At 37.8% G+C, this 20,600-nt stretch overlaps 1 protein-coding gene across 6 annotated transcripts; it reads left to right on the forward strand.

Moving 5' to 3' along the window:
- The first annotated feature begins 1,918 nt into the window (after positions 1-1,918).
- Positions 1,919-19,509, forward strand: LOC104774178 (uncharacterized). 6 transcript variants are annotated; one of them, XM_087450880.1, is made up of 64 exons: positions 1,919-2,055; positions 2,134-2,164; positions 2,273-2,351; positions 2,451-2,543; positions 2,808-2,874; positions 3,008-3,070; positions 3,181-3,246; positions 3,438-3,530; positions 3,620-3,763; positions 3,844-3,898; positions 3,996-4,074; positions 4,157-4,232; positions 4,341-4,424; positions 4,604-4,713; positions 4,885-4,930; positions 5,088-5,138; positions 5,535-5,612; positions 5,715-5,786; positions 5,866-5,990; positions 6,232-6,328; positions 6,467-6,551; positions 6,628-6,737; positions 6,867-6,951; positions 7,060-7,170; positions 7,283-7,392; positions 7,464-7,550; positions 7,726-7,837; positions 7,947-8,091; positions 8,188-8,246; positions 8,412-8,680; positions 8,766-8,865; positions 8,966-9,024; positions 9,164-9,205; positions 9,286-9,359; positions 9,504-9,656; positions 9,763-9,839; positions 9,911-9,983; positions 10,091-10,120; positions 10,256-10,333; positions 10,416-10,740; positions 10,822-10,897; positions 11,124-11,174; positions 11,262-11,376; positions 11,517-11,580; positions 11,738-11,788; positions 11,901-12,006; positions 12,116-12,278; positions 12,366-12,464; positions 12,573-12,760; positions 12,821-12,943; positions 13,040-13,109; positions 13,356-13,455; positions 13,556-13,614; positions 13,753-13,909; positions 14,016-14,429; positions 14,511-14,600; positions 14,680-15,341; positions 15,554-15,633; positions 15,753-15,823; positions 15,938-16,036; positions 16,163-16,224; positions 16,319-16,390; positions 16,477-16,577; positions 16,676-16,919. In XM_087450880.1, the coding sequence occupies exons 40-44, from the start codon at positions 10,671-10,673 to the stop codon at positions 11,544-11,546; spliced, it is 342 nt and encodes a 113-aa protein (XP_087307006.1). In that variant the 5' UTR covers positions 1,919-2,055; positions 2,134-2,164; positions 2,273-2,351; positions 2,451-2,543; positions 2,808-2,874; positions 3,008-3,070; positions 3,181-3,246; positions 3,438-3,530; positions 3,620-3,763; positions 3,844-3,898; positions 3,996-4,074; positions 4,157-4,232; positions 4,341-4,424; positions 4,604-4,713; positions 4,885-4,930; positions 5,088-5,138; positions 5,535-5,612; positions 5,715-5,786; positions 5,866-5,990; positions 6,232-6,328; positions 6,467-6,551; positions 6,628-6,737; positions 6,867-6,951; positions 7,060-7,170; positions 7,283-7,392; positions 7,464-7,550; positions 7,726-7,837; positions 7,947-8,091; positions 8,188-8,246; positions 8,412-8,680; positions 8,766-8,865; positions 8,966-9,024; positions 9,164-9,205; positions 9,286-9,359; positions 9,504-9,656; positions 9,763-9,839; positions 9,911-9,983; positions 10,091-10,120; positions 10,256-10,333; positions 10,416-10,670; the 3' UTR covers positions 11,547-11,580; positions 11,738-11,788; positions 11,901-12,006; positions 12,116-12,278; positions 12,366-12,464; positions 12,573-12,760; positions 12,821-12,943; positions 13,040-13,109; positions 13,356-13,455; positions 13,556-13,614; positions 13,753-13,909; positions 14,016-14,429; positions 14,511-14,600; positions 14,680-15,341; positions 15,554-15,633; positions 15,753-15,823; positions 15,938-16,036; positions 16,163-16,224; positions 16,319-16,390; positions 16,477-16,577; positions 16,676-16,919. The 6 variants fall into 6 exon arrangements, 5 of the variants coding, with proteins under 5 accessions (XP_087307006.1, XP_087307005.1, XP_087307003.1 ...); XR_015557568.1 differs by lacking the exons at positions 1,919-2,055; positions 2,134-2,164; positions 2,273-2,351; ... (34 more) ...; positions 10,091-10,120; positions 10,256-10,333 and adding exons at positions 13,232-13,259; positions 16,960-17,194; positions 17,319-17,359; ... (4 more) ...; positions 18,587-18,638; positions 19,076-19,509 and having other exon boundaries at positions 10,604-10,740; positions 10,822-10,931; positions 14,016-14,076; ... (5 more) ...; positions 15,247-15,341; positions 16,676-16,745; XM_087450879.1 differs by lacking the exons at positions 9,504-9,656; positions 9,763-9,839; positions 9,911-9,983; ... (25 more) ...; positions 16,477-16,577; positions 16,676-16,919 and adding an exon at positions 5,222-5,316 and having other exon boundaries at positions 4,341-4,516; positions 8,766-8,859; positions 9,164-9,359.
- The last annotated feature ends 1,091 nt before the right edge of the window (positions 19,510-20,600 follow it).

Below are 20,600 nucleotides of genomic sequence, written 5' to 3' on the forward strand. Positions count from 1 at the left end.
CACTGGCTCTGGCCCGGAAATTACCCCCCTGCTGGCTAGCGTGTGGAGGGCTCGTTGCCCACCTAAGATCCAACATTTTATGTGGCAGGTCTTAACTGGGTGTATTTCGGTTTCGGCAAATTTGGGACGACGGGGTATTGCTTGCGACTTACGGTGCGTGCGATGTGGCGCGGATGTGGAGACTATCAATCACGCAATCTTTGTGTGTCCTCCGGCCCGTCAGGTTTGGGCTCTAGCTCATGTACCAGTGGGACCAAATTCTTTCCCGACGGAATCAGTATATGCAAATGTTGATCATTTTTTGGGTCAGCAGAATCCTGGGGCCCATGTTGCGGCGTTTCCGTGGCTTATGTGGTTTATTTGGAAAGCACGGAATGCACGTGTTTTTGAAAATATTGTGGAGCGGCCGGAGGATATTGTTAGCTTAGCAGAGGGCGAAGCTGCAGCGTGGCAGAAGGCTCAGGTCGAGGACGACCCGGTGTCATATCCCACCATTCCAGCAGTTTTGGAGACCCCGGCTAGGGTGGCCACAACCTCCCTTCCTTCGGTTTTTTTGGGATACCGATGCTTCATAGATGGATCTTGGAAAGCAGGGGATTTGTATGCAGGTGCTGGATGGTGTTGTACCTCCGCCCAGACAGGTTTGCCGTTTTTGGGTGCCAAGAATTTCCGACGAAGTCTATCTCCATTACATTCTGAAGTTGAAGCGTTCCTTTGGGCGATGCGCTGCATGATTGGGCATGACTTCAGAGAGGTGGCTTTTTATACCGACTGCTCAGACTTGGTGAAGATGGTGTCTTCCCCTTCCGACTGGCCAGCGTTCTCGGCGTACCTTGACGACATCAAGACTGATAGGGAGGAATTCTCTTCTTTCTCTTTATCTCTAATTTCTAGAAATGCTAATGTAAGGGCGGATTCTTTGGCACGCCAAGCGCGTACATCTCCGCACCAAGTTTTATTTGTAAACGATTTCCCAACCAATTGGCTCGTTTGAGCTGATCTTTTGTTGTCAAAAAAAAAAAAAAAAAAAAAAGCATAGCAGTTGGCAAAAAAAAAAAAAAAAAAAAAAGCAAAATAGAAGAAAAAAAAGGAAATTATGCATATTCGAAAAAAAAATAAGAAGCCTTTGCTCGATATCGCGTCCTCAATCGTGTTAGTGTTTTCTGACCGTTGGAGAAGAGATCGTATGATGAGACCAAGAAAAAGAAAAAAACGTTTACATGAATCTCTCTCTAACGGTCACTTTAGAAATTTACCAAACAAAAAAAGAAAAAAAGAAAAACTTTACATGAATCTCTCCAACGGTCACTTTTGATATGGACGCGCACGCTTCTTCTCTATGATTACGTCTTCAAGGGTTTTGTTCCTCTCTCTCTCTAGTACAGTATCTTCTCTCGCTCGGTCTGTTTCGTTGGTGGTTACATTCTTCTAAACTAGTCTCTCTGATGTTTTTCTTTGAATCGATCATTGGATTTTAATTCTTTTCTAGGGTTTGGTTCCTAACTTGTTGTTTCTGTTTATTTTCCAGGATTTTATCAATCAATGATGTTATAATGGGGCGACGGAAGAGAAAACCTGAACAAGGTCGCAGTCGCAGAGAAGAGAGGCCCAAGAAAGAACAAAATTGGTAAAGCTTTTAAATTTAATCTTTCAATGATTTCTCTCTCTCTCTCTCTCTCTCTCTACGATAAGGTAACAGATAAAACAACTCGAAAAACCCTAGATCCAGATCAAGGTCACCGAATCTTCCTAACCCTTGTTGTTTGTTTGTGTTCACTTCATCATCGCTAACTCTAACATCTGCTCTTTTTTTTTTTTCCCTTGGGTCGTGAATGATGACGAAGAAGATGATCGTTGAGGCCTGAAACGATGGCGTTTTGGAAATTCTGCGAATTGGGCTTTTGGTGTTAGTTGGCGATCCATATTCTTCTTTAGGGTCCATTAATTGAGACGTCGTCATTTTTGGAGCATCGTCTTCTTCCATCCCTTTCTCTGAAATCAAAACGGAACAGAGGAGTGAGGAGTGAGGATTTGAGCTTTTGGTATTGATAAGAGGTACCTTATTCTTCTAAATCTCTACCGATTCGCTTTAATTACAGCTTTGATTGACTATTTCTCTCGTTGATGATTCAGAACACAATCGTCGCCAACGTGCTTGCTTAAGGTAACAACATAAGCTGGTTCTACAGATTTGATCGATGAATTTGCTTTTTTTTTTTGGTTACATTTACAATTTTAAGGTTTTAATTATTTTGTGAATCCGATCAAGGAGATTATCATCATTCAAGGAAGGTAGAGACCATGTACAACTAATTCCATTGAATGACACCATTCCATGAGCCAACGTCCAGGTTTTATTTCATATCATCCTTCACTTATGTCTGATTCAATTTTATTATCTGTTCCTTGTGTTGCTTTGATATTTGTTTCAGTGTTTCTCTTCATATTAGATTTTTAAAACAATTTGCAATTTGCTTAACTGGGAATTGATAATGGTGCTGGTTGTTCCTGTTCTCCTACCGTCACACCACATTGATATAAGGGTATGTCTGATTTAGCTTTATTTTATGATGGTCTCACTATCTATTGATCTTACTTGTATTCTTGTTACTGACGAGATTTTGTGACTTGTGGATTGCATTGATTCCATATGGCAGGTAATGAATTCATTCGATGCCAAGATCTTCCAATTTTAGATTGCTGATGCGCTTTGATCAGATGTTACTTTGGCGAATTGGTTTTTCTTTTGGTGTTGCATTATAGCTCAATAAATGCTCACTGACTTGCTTCGTGTTTGTGCTTTGAAGGTGGCTTTCTCCATTGCGATTTATTCTGAGCCTGCCGTCGTTAAAGTTAACGCCATACGTATCTCGGGTTAGTTATATGTTTCTTGTGTTGCTTTAAGATTTGCTAATAATGATCAGTGCTTCTTCGTATTATGAATTTTGTAAACAGTTTGCAATTTTATTAAATGGAAATTTTGTTGTTGTATTGACATGATATGAAGTGGAATTGATAATATGGTGTTGGTTGTTCCTGTTCTCCTAGTGTCATCACCACATTGATATAGGTATGTCTGATTTAGCCTTATTTTATGATGTCAAACTATTTCTCTTTGTGAATTCATCATCTTCATAAAATTGTTACCTTTATGTGTGTGTTTTGATTGCATATCCACAGCCTGACATCCTTGTTCGTGGTTTTGCTGGTTGGAATTCTAGTTTTATCTTCAAGGTCTTCCCAAAGGTACCCTCTCTTCTTATTGACACTCTTGTAGTCATTCCATCACTGCTCGAATTGGTGATGGTTTTATTTGATGGATCTTTTTTCTCTTCTCTTGTCTACATCTTCAGGTCGTAGTATTCTTCCTCTTTACTGATTTTTGTTTTCTTCTTTCTATATAAGTGAAAGCACATCTCTGTCTCTCTTTGTTGCAGATCATGAGGAACCAGGATTACTGTGTTGGAGCGGTTCGAAGAGAAAAAAAAAATCATTGTGGGAGTGCGTTTGATTCTGAGTTCAACTTTCAGGTTACCTCACATCTATACACCGTTCAGCATATCTGTTGTTTTATTTGATATCATCTTATTATTGGTCTTTTGTTTCTTGTGTTTCCCAGATGATGTTCTTGCTGTGTACACACATTCAGATGAGAGATCGATGATCCACAGATTCTTTCCTACACGAGTTTGTTCTTAAACTTTGTCGAGGCACCGGGGGGACTGATATGATAAATCTTTCTTCTGGTCTGTCATATTTTCAGGTTTCTTCTGTGCTACATCTTTTTATTACCATCCGTCTTCATTACAACCACAAGTTAACCTTTATTCTCTTGTGTCTCAGTTTTTTCTTGAAGGATGCCTTTAATCTGTCGTTGCTCCATGTTACCTCTTTCATGGTCTCTTCTTTCCCTTTGTTATATCCCAGGCAGCATCAAGAACCTGAAACCTCTTTATATATCTTTATGCTATTTACTTGTTATTATGTTGTTTCAGGTTTTGGATGATACTTTTATCGATGAGAGTGATGGCTTTTTGATGGACACGCTTCTTCTCTGTGCTACATTATTAAAGGGTTTTCTTCTTCCTCTTCACACGTCTTTTACTTATAATTTTTGTTTTGTTTTGTTCCTTACGTTTCTTTCTTCGTTTTGCAGGCCTTTTGGAAGCAAACCATGATCCAATCATCACGTATTCTATAATCCATGTTATTGTCTTCAAGCGTTCTCATGGGTTCCTTGCTCTAAACCCATCTCTATTTGATTATGTATTGTCTATTTTGTTCGGTGGTTTTTTCTAATTACATGTTATTAACTTTTCGTTTTTTTTTTCTTGGTTTAGATTTGAGGAGGATGATCCTGCGACTGATCGGTGATGGCTTTGACTGATCGTTGTCACTCTCTTACTCATGTTGCTCTTCTAGGGGTTGGTTTCTAAATTGAATCATTCAAGGCTTTGTTTATTATGTTCATGCGATTTTTAACTCTTCTTGGCTCTGTAACATCACTGTTGATATGGTATGTATTCTAATGATTTTTTAATCCTCTCTTCTTTGATTATGAAGGCTTTCTCTTATTATATATTCTACTCCTTTTTTATTATAGGGAATACGCTTTAGGGGAATGTCGATTCTTGAATGCCAGAAAACTCTTCAGCTCAATCTGGAGTAAAGCCCTTACCTGAGGGTCCTCTGTGGCTGCCGTTAACTGCAAAGGTTGGATAATCTTTTTAACATTTTCATACATAAATGGTCACGGGAATGTTTCTTACAATTTTTGTTTCCCTTATTATATGATCCTACGGTATAGTTCTGTCTCTTTTGATACAATTTTTGTTTCCCTTATTATATGATTCTAAGGTATAGTTCTGTCTCTTTTCGATATAGGGGCCAAACAAAGAGAAAATTGAGGCTCATCGTGCGGGTGTGCCAGGTTTGTAGTTCATTTCTCTGCTCTGTGTTTTTTTGACCTCTAGTTTCATGAGTCATGACTCATCAAAGCATAGCAAAATAAGCCGGTGGTAATTATAAACTGAGTGTTCTGACTTTTGCAAATATAACTCTAGTTTATACCTAATTTTACATTGCAGAGAGTTGTAATGGTGGCGACGAGAGAAGAGAGCAGACATAAACTTAAACAGGTGAGCGTTACACTGGGGTTTTGTTGCAATGTAGATCAGAACTAAATTGCGACTGAGATTTTGGGTCTAATATGTTTTTGTAGGTATGTAGAATTAGGGTTCCTGGAGCTTCAAACTCAAACCCCTATGGGTTCCTTAAAATCAGATAGAGTATCTATCTGTGGTCCAATATTACTCGGTCAGGGTTTGTTCTCAGACCTCTATTTCATTGGAAAATCCTCTTCTCTTCTCCATTGACTATCTATCATGGTTTGATTTATTGATTTAACATGTATTTGACATAAAAGTTATAAAGGATATATATTCTTGCTAGACAAAAAGTTTTGACGTTTATGATTTGTTTGAACGACAGACAGTGGCTGGCTTATGGTGATTATTTTGTTTCATATCTCACAGGAGGATTTTGAAGGCTATTGCGAGAATATCCGGTGATGTGTACATCCCTCGGGGGTGTTTCTGTCCCGATCAACTTTGGTAATGTGTGGTGTTTGACTGCATATGTCTCCCTATTTAAGTGTTCATTTGGTCTTAATTTTGATTCACTTATTAAACTGGTTTTGGTTGATAACATGTCAGAGCTGGCCTGTACGTACGCCAAGGCCAGTTGCATCAAAGCTTGCTGCCGATACTCCTCTACTTGCTGGGCAGGTAATTACTCAATTTTTTTTAAGCAGTGACAGTCAATTGAAGATGTGTGTTGTTGATTGCTTTCATTTCCTGTTGTCAGTGTGTTTTCGATCCCTTTTCACTTCTGTTCTTGGTTCCATCCCTGGTGATTCTGGCTGTGGGAAAGCTGTTATCAGTCAGGCACAGCCAAAAGATTATATATGGAAAACGTTAAACAGTGGCAAGGTAAACAAAATTATGCTCTGCTTATCCTTTTCAAAAGCCTAGATGCTCTGAAATGAAAGCTGGGAGTGATAGGCCGTCTGGGAGTAATAGACCGTTTGTAATTTGTATTGCATGCTAACCAGGACAGGCCATAACTTGAATCATTGTCCAATTAATGAATAAAAGCTTGGGATTATGTTTTGATTTTTGGCGTTGCTTGTGAATGTTGCTAGGAAATTTTTAATAAACATTTGTCGTGCAGGTCGTTCCACGATATGGCCATGTTTTTTTTTGGCGTTTCACCTCCTGGAGGAGACTTTTCAGATCATGTGACTTCTGCAACCCTTCGTATTGTTAAGGTAGTTATGTCGTTCATGGCTGCTTCCCTATCTTCTACATATTCATATATCTCGATTGAGATAAACCAGATGGTGTTTGATTTTAGAACTGCCGCAGACTCGTATTAGCATTGTTTTTCTTTTTCTTTTCTTCTGCAGGTCTTCTGAGGTTTGGACAAAAAGCTTGCCCAGAGGAAACATTCTCCCTCTGTCGATTGGTTGATTTCCTACAAAGTATTCAACGGTATGCTTACGTATTCTCAGTTCAAACCTGTCTGGTTCAAAGTATATAACAAGTTGCTTTTTTTCTTTTTCTTTAGGCATTGAAATCTTTCTATAAGAAGTTCGATCGAAATTTCATCAACATCATCAGGACAAAGGCCAGAGAGGTTTTGCAGAGGAAAAAGACGATCTTGGTGAAATTGTCCAGGTACGTGTCACTTCGGAGAATCTATCTTACTCGGCAGGGTTTGTTCTCAGACTTCTATTTTATGGCCAAATCCTCTTCTCTTCTCCATTTACTATATCACCTGATGATTTTGTTCTCTCTCTCTCTTAGGTTCCGAACCCAACACTGCAGTCAAGTAATGTCCAAGGAGCCTTCTTCAATCGGGCTCTTACTTAAGCTCCTCTCTAAACCAGAGGTTTGCATTTTATACATCTTCGCATATAATTTGGTCTCATTCCTCTCTTCTCCATCGTTGTTGCTTGTTGGTTTGGTCTAACTTCTTTTTTTTTATCTGGTGTTTCAGGATCTCCGGTTCTTGGTGTGGGGTTTTACCGCATCTTTGGCCAAAGCGTCGGGATCACAGGTTATGCTTTTTAATGGTTGTTACTTTGACGTTTGATTGAGCTTAATTCAGGTTATGCAACTTAATTTCATCTTTTTTTTTTCTTGATTAATTCAGATATGGTGCAAGTGAGGATGGTTTTTCTAAATTTCGTGTGTTGATTGATTTGTCTCACTAATTGTAGGGAAAGGAGTGTCACAAACATAGCCGCTAGCTAGCTCTACCAATGCATGAATTAGACCATGAGCAAACGCCCAAGAAGAAGACGAAGAAGAAGAAGAAGAACTCCTCAATGTTTTGTTTCAAATCATCCATCACTATTGTTTAAGTTCAACTACTTCTTTTAACCATTCTTGTTATTGCAGGATAAAGTGTCGTATTAGAACCAGTAGCTACAACACAGAGCAAGCCTCAGTAAATAACAAGTTACTCCTACCGAAGCAATCACAGAGGTAAACAAACTTCTGCGTTGCTTAGCCTTAGGGTTGATGATGACCCAAACAATAACGACATCAATAGAATTTGATAAACGAACGATCACCTTCTCTTCTCTTTTCTTGTCTTATAACTCTTGACTATCGTTGATGAATTAGCTAGATTAACTCTTGAGTATCGTTGATGAATTAGCTGGATATGGTGCCAAGTGAGTATCAGAAGAGGACGGACGTTATTTGTTTCCATGACGTTTCTTCTTCTTCTTCTTCAACTGGATTTATCTGATTTGATCGAGCAAGTAAAGGTATAACAATTCTAGGGTCTTTATTAAGGGGTTTTCTCTTTAATTGGCTCTTTCTATTAGAATTACAAATTAGCATCTGATGGTTCTACTTCTTGCACTCTTTTTGCAGATCGTGGAGATGCTTTCAAGAATTAAAACTAATTCTATTGGATTGATGGTGTTTGACCAAGTACAGGTTTACAGACCACCCGTGGCCTAACGTTGATGCTCTTAGTAGAGTGCTGCTGAACTATTACCGTCTAACCGAAAGAAAGGTACAAAACTGCATCTTTATCACTTAAGCCTGACTAACCACAGGCCTTGTTTTACTGAATCTTGGTTATAATTAATAGAGTGACCTTTTGTTTCAGATTTAGATACTACACTGTGCTTTTTGGCTGTCTCAAGGGATCTCGTCATCTGCTCACAGGTACATACACAGACATAATTTCGCGCTATTGACACTCATCTTTGAATAAACCCACACAGTTCTCTTTGAATAAACCCACACAGACATAATTTCGCGCTATTGACAGTTCTCTTTGAATAAAACCACACTCATCTTTGTGATGCTGTTTTCTCTTTCTCTTTTCAGGTGATATGGGACCGGGTTCTTGGACTGCCACTAGAGCGGCCAAAGAGTGTAAACATGTCCTCCCAAAGGTGAAACTTTGCAACTTCGTGGAACTCTTAAGCTCCTCTACATCTCTCAGAGTGAGTCTGTCCCAGCTCTTGAAAAATATTGTCCTTAGGAGTTCCAGCCCAACAAATTTGAGGGAAAGAAACAGAGAGAGATCGTTCTAGTGGCGACAAGAGAGCAACATGATGATGGTTCGAACTTACTACTCAACCGATCCATGAATTGTGAGCCGAATTTGCTTTCTAAATTTGTTCTTGTTTCTTTTTTTTTTATCGAGCTTGAGATTTTGGGTTTAATATGTTTCTGTAGGTATGGAGAATTAGGGTTCCTAGAGCTTCGAACCTCAATGCCATGGGTTCCTTATTCCAGATAAAGTATCTATCTATGGGTCAAATATTAGTCGGTCAGGGTTTGTTTTCAGACCTCTCTATTATATTATTGGCAAATCCTCTTCTCTTCTCCATTGACTATCTATCACCTGATGATTTTGTTTGCTATCTCTCTCATAGGTTCCGAGCCAGCCAAGCAATAACCCCTGTCTTGAAGGAGATTTCTGCCACGATCCAAGGTTGGTTTGTTTGTTTGATCTCTTGTCCTTCTTTGTTTAATTTTACTTTACTTAGAGAACTCTTCACTTTCATCATCGCTAATGCTAACCTCTGCTCGGTTGTTACCTTTGGTCTTGTCGTGACTCGTGAATGATGAAGAATATGATCGTTGTGGACGAAGTGGAATTGATAATGATGCTGGTTGTTCCTGTTCTCGTATGTCTGGTTTAGCCTTATTTTATGATTTCAAACTATATTTTATGTGAATTCATTATCTTCAGAAAGTTGGTACCATTGTGGGAGTTCGTTTGTTCTTCTATCTTATCCTCTCATGCAAAAGGCTCGACAAATTCAGGTATTCATTCCGTATTCCCTCCCAAATCTGTTGCAATCAGTTTGTTTTAATATTACTCCATTAAATATTTCGGGTTCCTGAGATTTGGACTGTGCTATTCGGGAGTCTTACAACATTATTTTGCTATGTTATTGAAATTTTCAGTTAACAGTAATGTCGCTGATCTTCCTAGTGATGTTGGCCTGCATGTTTTACCTTTTAAGCCTAAGACCCTATATTTTAGTGGAGGAGGATGCTTTGATCGGCTGGTGCTGGTTTTGATGGATCATTTTTGTCTTCTCTGCGCTACATCTTCAGGTAGTCTTCTTCCTCTTAACTGATTTTTTTCTAGGGTTTGGTTTCCAAATTGCGTAGGTAGCTTTATGTATGTTCATGCTAACTACTTGTTGTTATGTTGTTTCAGGTTTCGGATGATGCTTTTATCGATGAGAGTGATGGCTTTGATGGACACGTTTCTTCTCTGTGCTACTTCTTCAAAGGGTTTAGTTCTTCCTCTTAATACGTCTTTTACTTTTTTTTTTGTTCCTTACGTTTCTTTCTTCGTATTGCAGGTATTTTGGAAGAAAACCATGATCCAATCATCACGTTTCTAATCCATGTTATTGTCTTCAAGCGTTCTCATGGGTTCCTTGCTCTAAACTCATCTCTATTTGCTTCTTTATTGTCACTTTGGTTCGGTGGTTTTGTCTTATTTCTAGTTACATAATGTCGTTTTTGTTTTGTTGGTTTAGATTTGTGGACGATGATCCTGCGATTGATCGGTGATGGCTTTGACTGATCGTTGTCACTCTCTTACTCTTGTTTCTCTTCTAGAATTTGGTTTCTAAATTGATCATTCAAGGCTTTTTTATTATGTTCATGCGATGTTTAACTCTACTTGGCTCTGTTAATTTTAGATTGTGGAGGAGGATGCTTTGATCAGTTGGTGACGGTTTTGATGGCTTGTATTTGTCCTCTCTGCGGTACATCTTCAGGTAGTCTTCTTCCACTGAACCGATTTTTTCTGTTTCTTTCTATATAAAGTGAAAAGAACATCTCTGTCTCTCTTTGATGCAGATCATGAGGAACTAGGATTACTGTGTGGGAGGTTCAAAGAGAAAAAACAAAGATTGTGAGAGCGTTTAATTTCTAAGTTTAACTTTCAGGTTGCCTCGCATCTTTACACCTTTTGACACCTTACAGCGTTTGATCTGTTGTTGCTCCATGTTACCTCTTTCACGGTCTCTTCTTTCCCTTTGTTATATCCCAGGCTGAAACCTCTATATACATGTTCATGCTATTTACTTGTTATTATGTTGTTTCAATTTGTGGATGATACTTTTATCGATGAGAGTGATGGCTTTGATGGACACGCTTCTTCTCTGTGCTACATCTTTAAAAGGTTTTCTTCTTCCTCTTCACACGTCTTTTACTTATATTTTTGTTTTGTTTTGTTCCTTACGTTTCTTTCTTCGTTTTGCAGGTCTTTTGGAAGCAAACCATGATCCAATCATCACATATTCTATAATCCATGTTATTGTCTTCAAGCGTTCTCATGGGTTCCTTGCTCTAAATCCATCTGTATTTGATTTTGTATTGTCTCTTTCGTTCGGTGGTTTTTTTCTAATTACATGTTATTAACTTTTCGTTTTTTTCTTTGGTGATGGCTTTGACTGATCGTTGTCACTCTCTTACTCATGGTTCTAGGGTTTGGTTTCTAAATTGAGTCATTCAAGGCTTTGTTTATTATGTTCATGCGATTTTTAACTCTTCTTGGCTCTGTAGGGACCTGAGACGAAGTGGAGTTGACAAGTGGGGAACATCACTGTTGATATGGTATGTATTCTAATGATTTTTTTATCCTCTCTTTTTTGATTATGAAGGTTTTCTCTTATTATATATTCTAGTCCCTTTTTATTACAGGGAATACGCTTTAGGGAAATGTCGATTCCTGAATTCCAGAAAACTTTTACCTTCTGCTCAATCTAGAGTAGAGCCCTTACCTGAGGGTCCTCTGTGGCTGCCGTTAACTGCAAAGGTTGGATCATCTTTTTAACATTCTCATACATTTTTTGTTTCCCTTATTATATGATCCTAAGGTATAGTTCTGTCTCTTTTCATACAATTTTTGTTTCCCTTATTATATGATCCTAAGGTATCTTTTTGTTTTCAATATAGGTGCCAAGCAAAGAGCAAGTTCAGGCGTAGTTAAAAAGAGTTGCTCATCGTGCGGGTGTTCCAGGTTAGTAGTTCATTTCTCTGCTCTGTGTTTTTTTGACCTCTAGTTTCATGAGTCATGACTCATCAAAGCATGGAAAAATATGCTGATGGTAATTATAAACTGAGTGTTCTGATTGTTGCAAATATAACTCTAGTTTACACCTAATTTTACATTGCAGAGAGTTGTAATGGTGGCGATGAGAGAAGAGAGCAGACATAAACCTCAACAGGTGAGTGTTACACTGGGGTTTTGTTACAATGTCCTATTTTTCGGTAAGGGTTTGTTCTCAGACCTTCTCTTCTCCACCTGATGATCTTGTTCGCTCTCTCGCTCTCCCTCAGGTTCCGCGCCAGCCAACAATAGCCAAGCAATTTATGGCCAAGACGAAGTGGAATTGATAATGGTGCTGGTTGTTCGTGTTCTCGTAGTGTCACCTCGTTGATATATGTATGTCTGATTTAGCCTTATTTATGATGTCAAACTATTTTTCTATGTGAATTCATTATCTTCATAAAATTGGTACCTTGATATGTGTGTTTTGATTGCATGTCCACAGGCTGATATCCTTATTCGTGGTTATGCTGGTTGGAATTCTAGGTTTGCCTTGAAGGTCTTAGACCAAGTCTTCCCAAAGGTACACTCTGGTAGTCTTCTCTTGATCAATTGATGATGGTTCTATATGATGGATCTTTTTGGTCTGCTCTTGGCTACAGCTTCAGGTAATAATATTCTTCCTCTTAACCGATTGTTGTTTTTCTTTCTTTCTACATCTTCAGAAAAAACATCTCTGTCTCTCTTTGTTGCAGATCATGAGGAACCAGGATTACTATGTGGGAGGTTCGAAGAGAAAGAAAAATCATTGTGGGAGACTGGGAGTGCGTTTGATTTCTAAGTTTAACTTTCAGGTTACCTCACATTTATACACACCTTTTATCATATCTGTTGTTTTATTTGATATTATGGGAGTTAGTTGGTGTTAGTTGGCCCACCATAATTCTTTATTTCTTCTTTAGGGTCCATTATTTGATGAGACGTTGTCGTTTTGGAGTATCGTCTCCTTCCATCCCCTTGTCTGAAAACAAAACGGAACGGAGGACTTTAGGAGTGACGACTGAGGAGTGAGGAGTGAGGAGTGAGAGACTACTCTGAGCAAAGTGCAAGGCGCTGTCAAAAGACTTGTCTCATCATGCGGCTGTGCCAGGTTTGTATGTCTCTGCTCTGTGTGTTTTGTGACCTCTAGTTTCATGAATTAACATTGCAGGATGTACAAGGATGGTAGCATCATTCCATTCCATTAGATGAGTCCTTAGGCTATGCTGCAATTTTTTCACACATGAGCTCCTCAGATGAAAGAGCTCATGAGGCTTTATCTCACCGTCCACAGGTTTCTTCTGGATCTCTCTGTTTCTACATGTCTCAAAACTTAATCAATAAGCTAATTTGTTTTTAATGTGTATTATGATTTTGTTCGCTTTCTCAGGCTACGAGCCAGTCAACACTGCAGCCAAGCAATGGCCCCTATCTTGAAGGAGATTCTGCCACGATCCAAGGTTAGTTTGTTTGTTCTCTTGTCCTTCTTTGTGTAATTAATTACTCTACTCCCTTAATTATTTTTATCTGTCAAGTACTTGCATCTGTGCTTCTGTACAAGTAATATATCTTATTATCTCAGTATCTTGGACTCCACAGATCCATGAATTGTGAGTCGAATTTTCCTTTTTAAAGTTGTTTGTTGTTTTTCTTTTGTTTACAATTTAGATAGAGACTGAGATTTTGGGTTTAATATGTTTCTGTAGGTATGGAGAATTAGGGTTCATGGAGGTTCGAACCTCAATGCCTTGGGTTCCTTATTCCAGATAGAGTATCTATCTATGGGTCCAATATTACTCGGCCAGGGTTTGTTCTCAGACCTCTCTATTATATTATTGGCAAATCCTCTTCTCTTCTCCATTGAGTATCTATCACCTGATGATTTTGTTTGCTATCTCTCTCATAGGTTCCGAGCCAGCCAAGCAATGACCACTATCTTGGAGGAGATTTCTGCCACGATCCAAGGTTGGTTTGTTTGTTCTCTTGTACTTCTTTGTTGAATTTTACTTTCCTTAGAGAACTCTTCACTTTCCTCATCGCTAACTCTAACCTCTGCTCGGTTGTTACCTCTGGTCGTGTCGTGACTCGTGAATGATGAAGAAGATGATCGTTGTGGCTTGAAACGACAGTGTTTTGAAAATTCTAGGAACTGTGCTTTTGGTGTTAGTTGGCGGCCCATATTCTTCTTCTTCCTTCCCCTTAGTCTGAAATCAAAACGAAACAGAGAGGAGTCAGGACTGAGCTTTGGTATTGATTAGAGGTACCTCCTTATTCCTTTTTCTTCTAAATCCCTATGATTCTTTTTTTTTTGTTACTTCTTTTTTTTTGTTTTGTTTGTTCCTTACGTTTCTTTCTTTGTATTGCAGGTCTTTTGGAAGCAAACATCACGTTTCTAAACCATGTTATTGTCTTCAAGCGTTCTCATGGGTTCCTTGCTCTAAACTCATCATCTCTATTTGCTTCTTTATTGTCACTTTGGTTCGGTGGTTTTGTCTTATCTTTTAGTTACATAATGCGTTTTTGTTTTGTTGGTTTAGATTTGTGGAGGATGATCCTGCAATTGATCGGTGATGGCTTTGACTGATCGTTGTCACTCTCTTATTCTTGTTGCTCTTCTAGAATTTGGTTTCTAAATTGATCATTCAAGGCTTTTTAATTATTTTCATGCGATTTTTAACTCTACTTGGCTCTGTTAATTTTAGATTGTGGAGAAGGATGCTTTGATCGGTTGGTGACTGTTTTCATTGCTTGTATTTGTCCTCTCTGCGGTACATCTTCAGGTAGTCTTCTTCCACTTAACCGATTTTTTCTGTTTCTTTCTATATAAAGTGAAAAAACACCTCTGTCTCTCTTTGATGCAGATCATGAGGAACTAGGATTACTGTGTGGGAGGTTCAAAGAGAAAAAACAAACATTGTGGGAGAGTTTGATTTCTGAGTTTTAACTTTCAGGTTGCCTCGCATCTTTACACCTTTTTGCCTATCGGTTCAATATGTCTTTTTAACGAAAATGTATTTCTCTTTGATGCAGATCGTGAAGGCACTAGGAGGACTGATGTGATAAAATCTTACCTTTGGTCTGTCATCTTTTAAAGGTTTCTTCTTCTGTGCTACATCATTGTAGTACCATCCGTCTTCATTACAACCACAAGTTAACCTTTGTTCTGTCGTTGCTCCTTGTTGCCTCTTTGACAGTCTCCTCTTTCCCTTTGTTATATTCTTACTGTTGACACAGATCAGCTAATGTTTTTCTTTGCTTGTGTTAGATCGTGGAGGGAAGGATCGATGGTTTGAGAGTATATAACTTCGAGTTTTTTTGGTTACTTCACATCTATACTAATTGATGTTTTTATAGGGTTTGGTTTTTAAATATTGCGCATAGGTTGCTTGCTATGTATGTCATGTGATTTTTATTGTCGTTATGGTACTTATTTCAGGTTTTGGATCGGATGATGTCTTTTATGGGATCATGCTTTGATGGAAACGCTTCTTCAACGCTTCTTCTCCGTGCTAACGTCTTCTTAACGGTTTTGGTCTTACTCATAAGTCTTAACGGTTTCTTAAAATTTGTTCTCTATTTTTTTCTCATCTAGTCCAGTTTCATGATTCGATTTCCTGCCTGGGGTTTTGGAGGAAGAACATCTGATGGTTCTGTGTCTCCTCATGCTTTTTACAACGTTATACGGCGACGAGGTAACGTACTAGACATAAAAAAACTGTTCTGCCTTTTTTTCTTTTTAATTGGAACTGTTATACTATATGTGTGCATACATAACATACTGATGTATAATACATTATACGGAAGTTTTTGTTTCTTTTTTATAATTTCAGAACCATGAAACATTGCATTCACCAAATCGCATGTTAAGTTGTCACATAGATTCATAGTCTCTTTTCTTTTTCAGGTTGTTGGAGTTTATGCAACGTTTCTCCAGCGGGATCCACAATTTGTACTTGTGGCACTGCTTATCCTGCTTTAGCTCAGGTTCTTTCTCAGATTCCTTCTTCTTCGGATAGAATTTGTATTAGTTTGAAACTGATTTTAGGTAGACACTGATTTTTGAGCTTGTCCTTGTTTGTTCTCGTTGTCTGTTTTTGTAACAGGAGATTTCTTGCTATTTGGCTCTGGAGCTTGGGATAATCAAAGATCAAACGTTTTGCTGATGCAAGAGACTGTAAGCTTGGGATATGATATGAGTTTCTCAATTGTGTTTCATTCCTTTGTCCCCATTTACTTTCTCGTTGATGGCTAACAGACTTTCCATTTATTCTACAATTTTTTATTGTAGGCTCAAGGACAACAACGTCGTGTCCTTGCTTGTCATCTTCACTCCGAGACAGTCTATGGACTGCTTTGATTATGTTTATGGCCAGTAATTACCTGCCCAGTAAGCTTGCTTTTCTGACTTTGTATTTTCTTATCTCTACTTCTTTTTCTACTTTATTATTCATAAACAGCCTGTGATATTTCATTATAAGTAATAAGGCCACACCCACTGATGATTTGGTGGTAGTTTCACTTCATGTTGTTGGTGTCGCGCGAGGGCTCGTCCCATAATCTTTCGCAATGCTTCAGGTTTGCATCAATCTCTAATTTTCCTACTTGCAAGCCTAATTTTTTTAAGCTATTTGCTTCACTTATTAAATTTATTTGGTTGATAATATGCCAGAGCTGGCCTGTACGTATGCCTAGGCCAGTTGCTTCAAAGCTTGCTGCTGATACTCCTCTACTTACTGGGCAGGTAATTACTCAATTAATATTTTTTTTACAACCAAGATAGTCAATTGAAGATGTGTGTTGTTGATTGCTTTCTTTTCCTGTTGTCAGCGTGTCCTTGATGCCCTTTCTCCTTCTGTTTGTGGTGGATTTGCGCAATTCCTGTTGCTTCTGGCTGTGGGAAAATTGTTATCAATCATGCACTTACCAAGGTGTGACACTTTTGGTTTTGTTCCACTTAATTAATTATTTTTAATTTCCAAATCTAATTTGTTCTTTTCTATATAGTACTCTAACTCCGATGTTGTAGGTGATGAACTTATTTGGTGATGTTAAAGGGAAAGTAGCTATAATGGTGGACAACATGATCGACACAACATGTGAGTTATAAGTTTGTATCTTTCAGTGTCCCTGCATGTGATCATGTTTTAGCTTTTATATATGTCTCAAGCTTGATCCAAATGTTTACTAAACTTAATATTTGAATTTGTTTTTTTTTTTTTTTTTGAATAAAATGTTAAATTATATTCAAAAGAAAAATAACCTTTTTACAACTAGTGCAACACTTTCAGATCATTTCCCCTTATTTGTTAGGACTGAAATAAAAATTAGAAAAGAAAGCAAAAAACAGAGGCTAAGAACGTGATTGAAACCAGAGTTGTAAAGCTTCGTCGAATCGTCGATCCCCCAGTAATCCAATAGATAGCAGCCGGTCCCTCACTTGCCTGTCGATCCAGGAGATAATAGCGACAGCAGTCTGTGGTGTGTCTCCATGCCGGCGACCATTTCGTTCACGCCATATCGTATAAACTTAATATTTGAATTTGATGTAATGCATAGTAAAAGTCTGCTTGAAAGAATAGTTTGTTTTTTCCTTCTTGATATTGCTTCTGGTTCTGGAAGTGCTGCGTGTGGGGTTATTTGTTTATTACGTTTAAATGGTGGCAATGCAGGACCTGTGGTCGCAGCTGCAAGATTTATTCCGGAACAACAGGTTAGCATAGACCCCCTTTTACATTAAATTTATAAAATGAACTTGTCAACTATTTGTTCTCATGGTTGAAAGTGTTCTTAAACGGTAACATTTTTTACCGTTTGAATTATAATATTTTTGTTGAAAAAATTAAAATACTGGAGTCTATAAATACTCTTTCTTCGGACAGAAATCTGAATCCGCTTAGTCGGTTCTTTATTTACAAATGTCAAATACACTGTTTATTATTCTCTTTGGGATTTGGTGATGAAAAGATGAAAGAGCTCGTGAGGCTTTACATCACTATCCACAGGTCAGTATTAATTTCTCCTAAAACAAGCTTCTTGTGTTTATTGTTGTTGTTTTTTCATAAAATCTGCCGCCATGATATCTTTGTTTTTCTACTGTTTTATTTTGGCTATAGTAATCATGAAGGTGAAAATTTGTTCAAGTCTTCAATCTACGTCAGAGCTTCATGAGTTTTTTGTTGTTGTTTTTGTCTATTATGTAGGTAGCGTGTGATAGTTTTATAATACAATGATTAGTTAGTTGGTGAGAACAAATTCTTAGACTCTTATTTGTCTTGTTGCAACAGGAAGTTCTTTGGATCAAATCAGCTGTGAAGGAATGTGGAGAAAACATATCGAAAGAGCAGTTAATATGTTTGGAAGACATTAAACAATAGCAAGGTAAAAACACACACAATTCCTCTACATGATCCCAGGGCAAAGAGAGTTTGCCTTGAAGCATTTACCTGATGACCCTCTTTTGCAGCTGGTACTTTCTTTTTTCCTTCTATTCTGTTGTGCTCTCAAAATTCTATCAATGTCCAGTGGCTTACAAATCTTTCCTACTCTGTAGGTGTCAAAGCTTTACGATGTTGTGCCACCCTGTTCTCACCGAGCTTGGAAAGGTAGTATCTCTATCATTTCTAGTATAACAGGGGGAACGTTTCATGTAATGGATTACGTTGAAAGTATGACAAAGCTTGCGAACTCCTTAAATATTCCACTAACAACTCTACAACACCTATATACAAGGCTTGCGAACTCCTTTGCCGATCATTTCGAATTTGAATATACTTACAAATGCTATGATGGCTTGTTATAGGTGAAGAACCCGTGACCAAATGTTGATGCTCGCAGTGGGGTCTTGCTGGACCACTATGGTCGAACCGAAGCAAGCAGATATTTCTTTTAAAGTAACTTCGCGCCTTAAGACAAATACCTAATGTTGTGCGTTTTGTAGGTACTACACCGTTCTCTTTGGTGTTTGAAGGAGTCTTGGCATCTGCTCTCAGGTATATCTATATATTTACACAATGAGTAAATAAGGGAAAGAAAAAAGTCATTAGGAGGCATTGACTTAGGAGGCATTGAAAGACAAATAATTTTACTGTCCAACTATCAAAAAGTATCAAACCGGTTATTACAAGATCGATCAAAACCTTTTATACTTATAACGAATTAGCCAGAAAATTGGCAGCGCTTAAAACTTTTGGATCAGAAGCAATGGCCGATAATATCATATCATCCCCATTGTCTAATTTGGCTCCTTAACTCTATCCACCTGAAACACACACATAACCTCAGCGATACAGTGTGCATCAGATTAGAGTTTTGAACAGAGGACACAAACCTCATTGAGGTTTCGAGCAGACTTGGAGGTTAACGATAAGTGTGTATCACTTCTAATGTTCTTGTGATTAGTGGATTTTTTTTTTAAATCGTCTTTCAGTCCTAAAGAACAAATAAAGAAAAGGACTAATAAGACATTATAGTAATCATAAGGAGCCGGCTGGAGCCCTTCTCAAGGATTCAGCAAGCAGGAAGCATTCTCAGTCCTCAAGGGGATTCACTTCTCATCACGTGGTTTGGCAATTTTCAGAACTAATATGCTCTGGTCGTCGTGGTTTGTATTTTTCTTTTGTGGTGATGTTTGTAGGGGAGAGTCCACTTGGATCAGTTAAAGTGGCAATAGCAGGTTTGTTTTTGTACAACAGGAGAAGGTTTGTTTCTTCCTGTCGGGCCTGTGGCTCTTTTGGGATTTTGTGTGTAATTTTCTTAATTAATGGAAAGTTACTTAAAAAAAAAAAAGGACTAATGTCGTTTCATAATTCATCAAAATACAGTGTACGTGTCTACTATTAATTAAATATAAATTTAACTTTCTATTGTCAAATTCAGTGGTCATGGCCGGTACAACTGGTTTTTAATTGCTACCTTCTCATTCAAATTATCTATCGGATTGCGACGTTGGTTATTATTTCTTACAGATTGGGTTCGTAATAATCATTATTTCTACCTTCTCTAACAATAGAAAAAATTTAAGTCATGGTTCTATAATTTAAATTTGATTATGAAATACATTATATATATAAATATATATATGTTGGTATCAACAACACTACGAACAAGGTGGAGGATCTTTCGGTGTTCAAATATTACTATTACGTGACTATTAGTAGTAACAAAACTTTATATTAGAATTAGTAAAAGAGTTATCTTGATAGAAGAAAAAATTATCTCGAGAGCTGGTGCTTATGATTTCCCAAATTGTATTAAACTTCAGGGTAGAAAAAGTATTAAACTTGTGAAACCTTAACATTTTTAATATTTGAATTATACAAAAAAAACGAATTAATTTTTAACTTGAGTGCGTTTACGATTTTCCATATTGTTTAAAAACGTTTTGATTTAACCTGAGAGTAGGAAAATATAAACACTGTGTAACGGTAATTTGTTTTACCGTTTGAATTATAATATTTTTGTTGAAAAAATTTCAAATACTGGAGTCTATAAATACTCTTTCTTCGAACAGAAATCTGAATCCGCTTAGTCGGTTCTTTATTTACAAATGTCAAATACAATGCTTAGTATTCTCTTTGTCGGTTGTTCTTAACTCAACTTATCTGTTTTGATAAAAAAAGTGAAAAAGCTTCTCTCTCTAAAAATCTTTCAAAGAGAGAGAAAGCTTTCCCGTTTGTTTTGCCGTCCAGATTTATTGACTACTTATGGATTTTCTTTCAGCATCATCTGGTTTCTCTAACAGTGGTGGCTGGCTTCCATTTCCAACAGCGTCCGGTTTCCTTAACGGCGGTGTTTGGCTTGCCGTCCGGTGTGGTATCCGTCTTTTGTCCGGCATAGATTGGCTTTCATAGCAGTGAATGGTTGGCTCTTGTCTAGCATCCTCGGCTCATACAGTGGTAATGGCTAGCTTAAGGTTTCAACCCGACGTAGTTCGGTTTCTTTCTCTTTTTGCC

This window comes from Camelina sativa, chromosome 5 (assembly GCF_030686135.1).
Source record: "Camelina sativa cultivar CO46 ecotype springtype chromosome 5, ASM3068613v1".
Taxonomy (NCBI): domain Eukaryota; kingdom Viridiplantae; phylum Streptophyta; class Magnoliopsida; order Brassicales; family Brassicaceae; genus Camelina; species Camelina sativa.

Bases quoted from the DNA above. Each gene is read 5' to 3' on its own strand.
- LOC104774178 (XM_087450880.1), top strand. From the start codon at position 10,671: ATGATACTTTTATCGATGAGAGTGATGGCTTTGATGGACACGCTTCTT. The intron at 10,741-10,821 runs GTTTTCTTCTTC...TTCGTTTTGCAG, and splicing joins CTGTGCTACATCTTTAAAAG to GTCTTTTGGAAGCAAACCAT. The intron at 10,898-11,123 runs GTTCCTTGCTCT...TTGGCTCTGTAG, and splicing joins GTCTTCAAGCGTTCTCATGG to GGACCTGAGACGAAGTGGAG.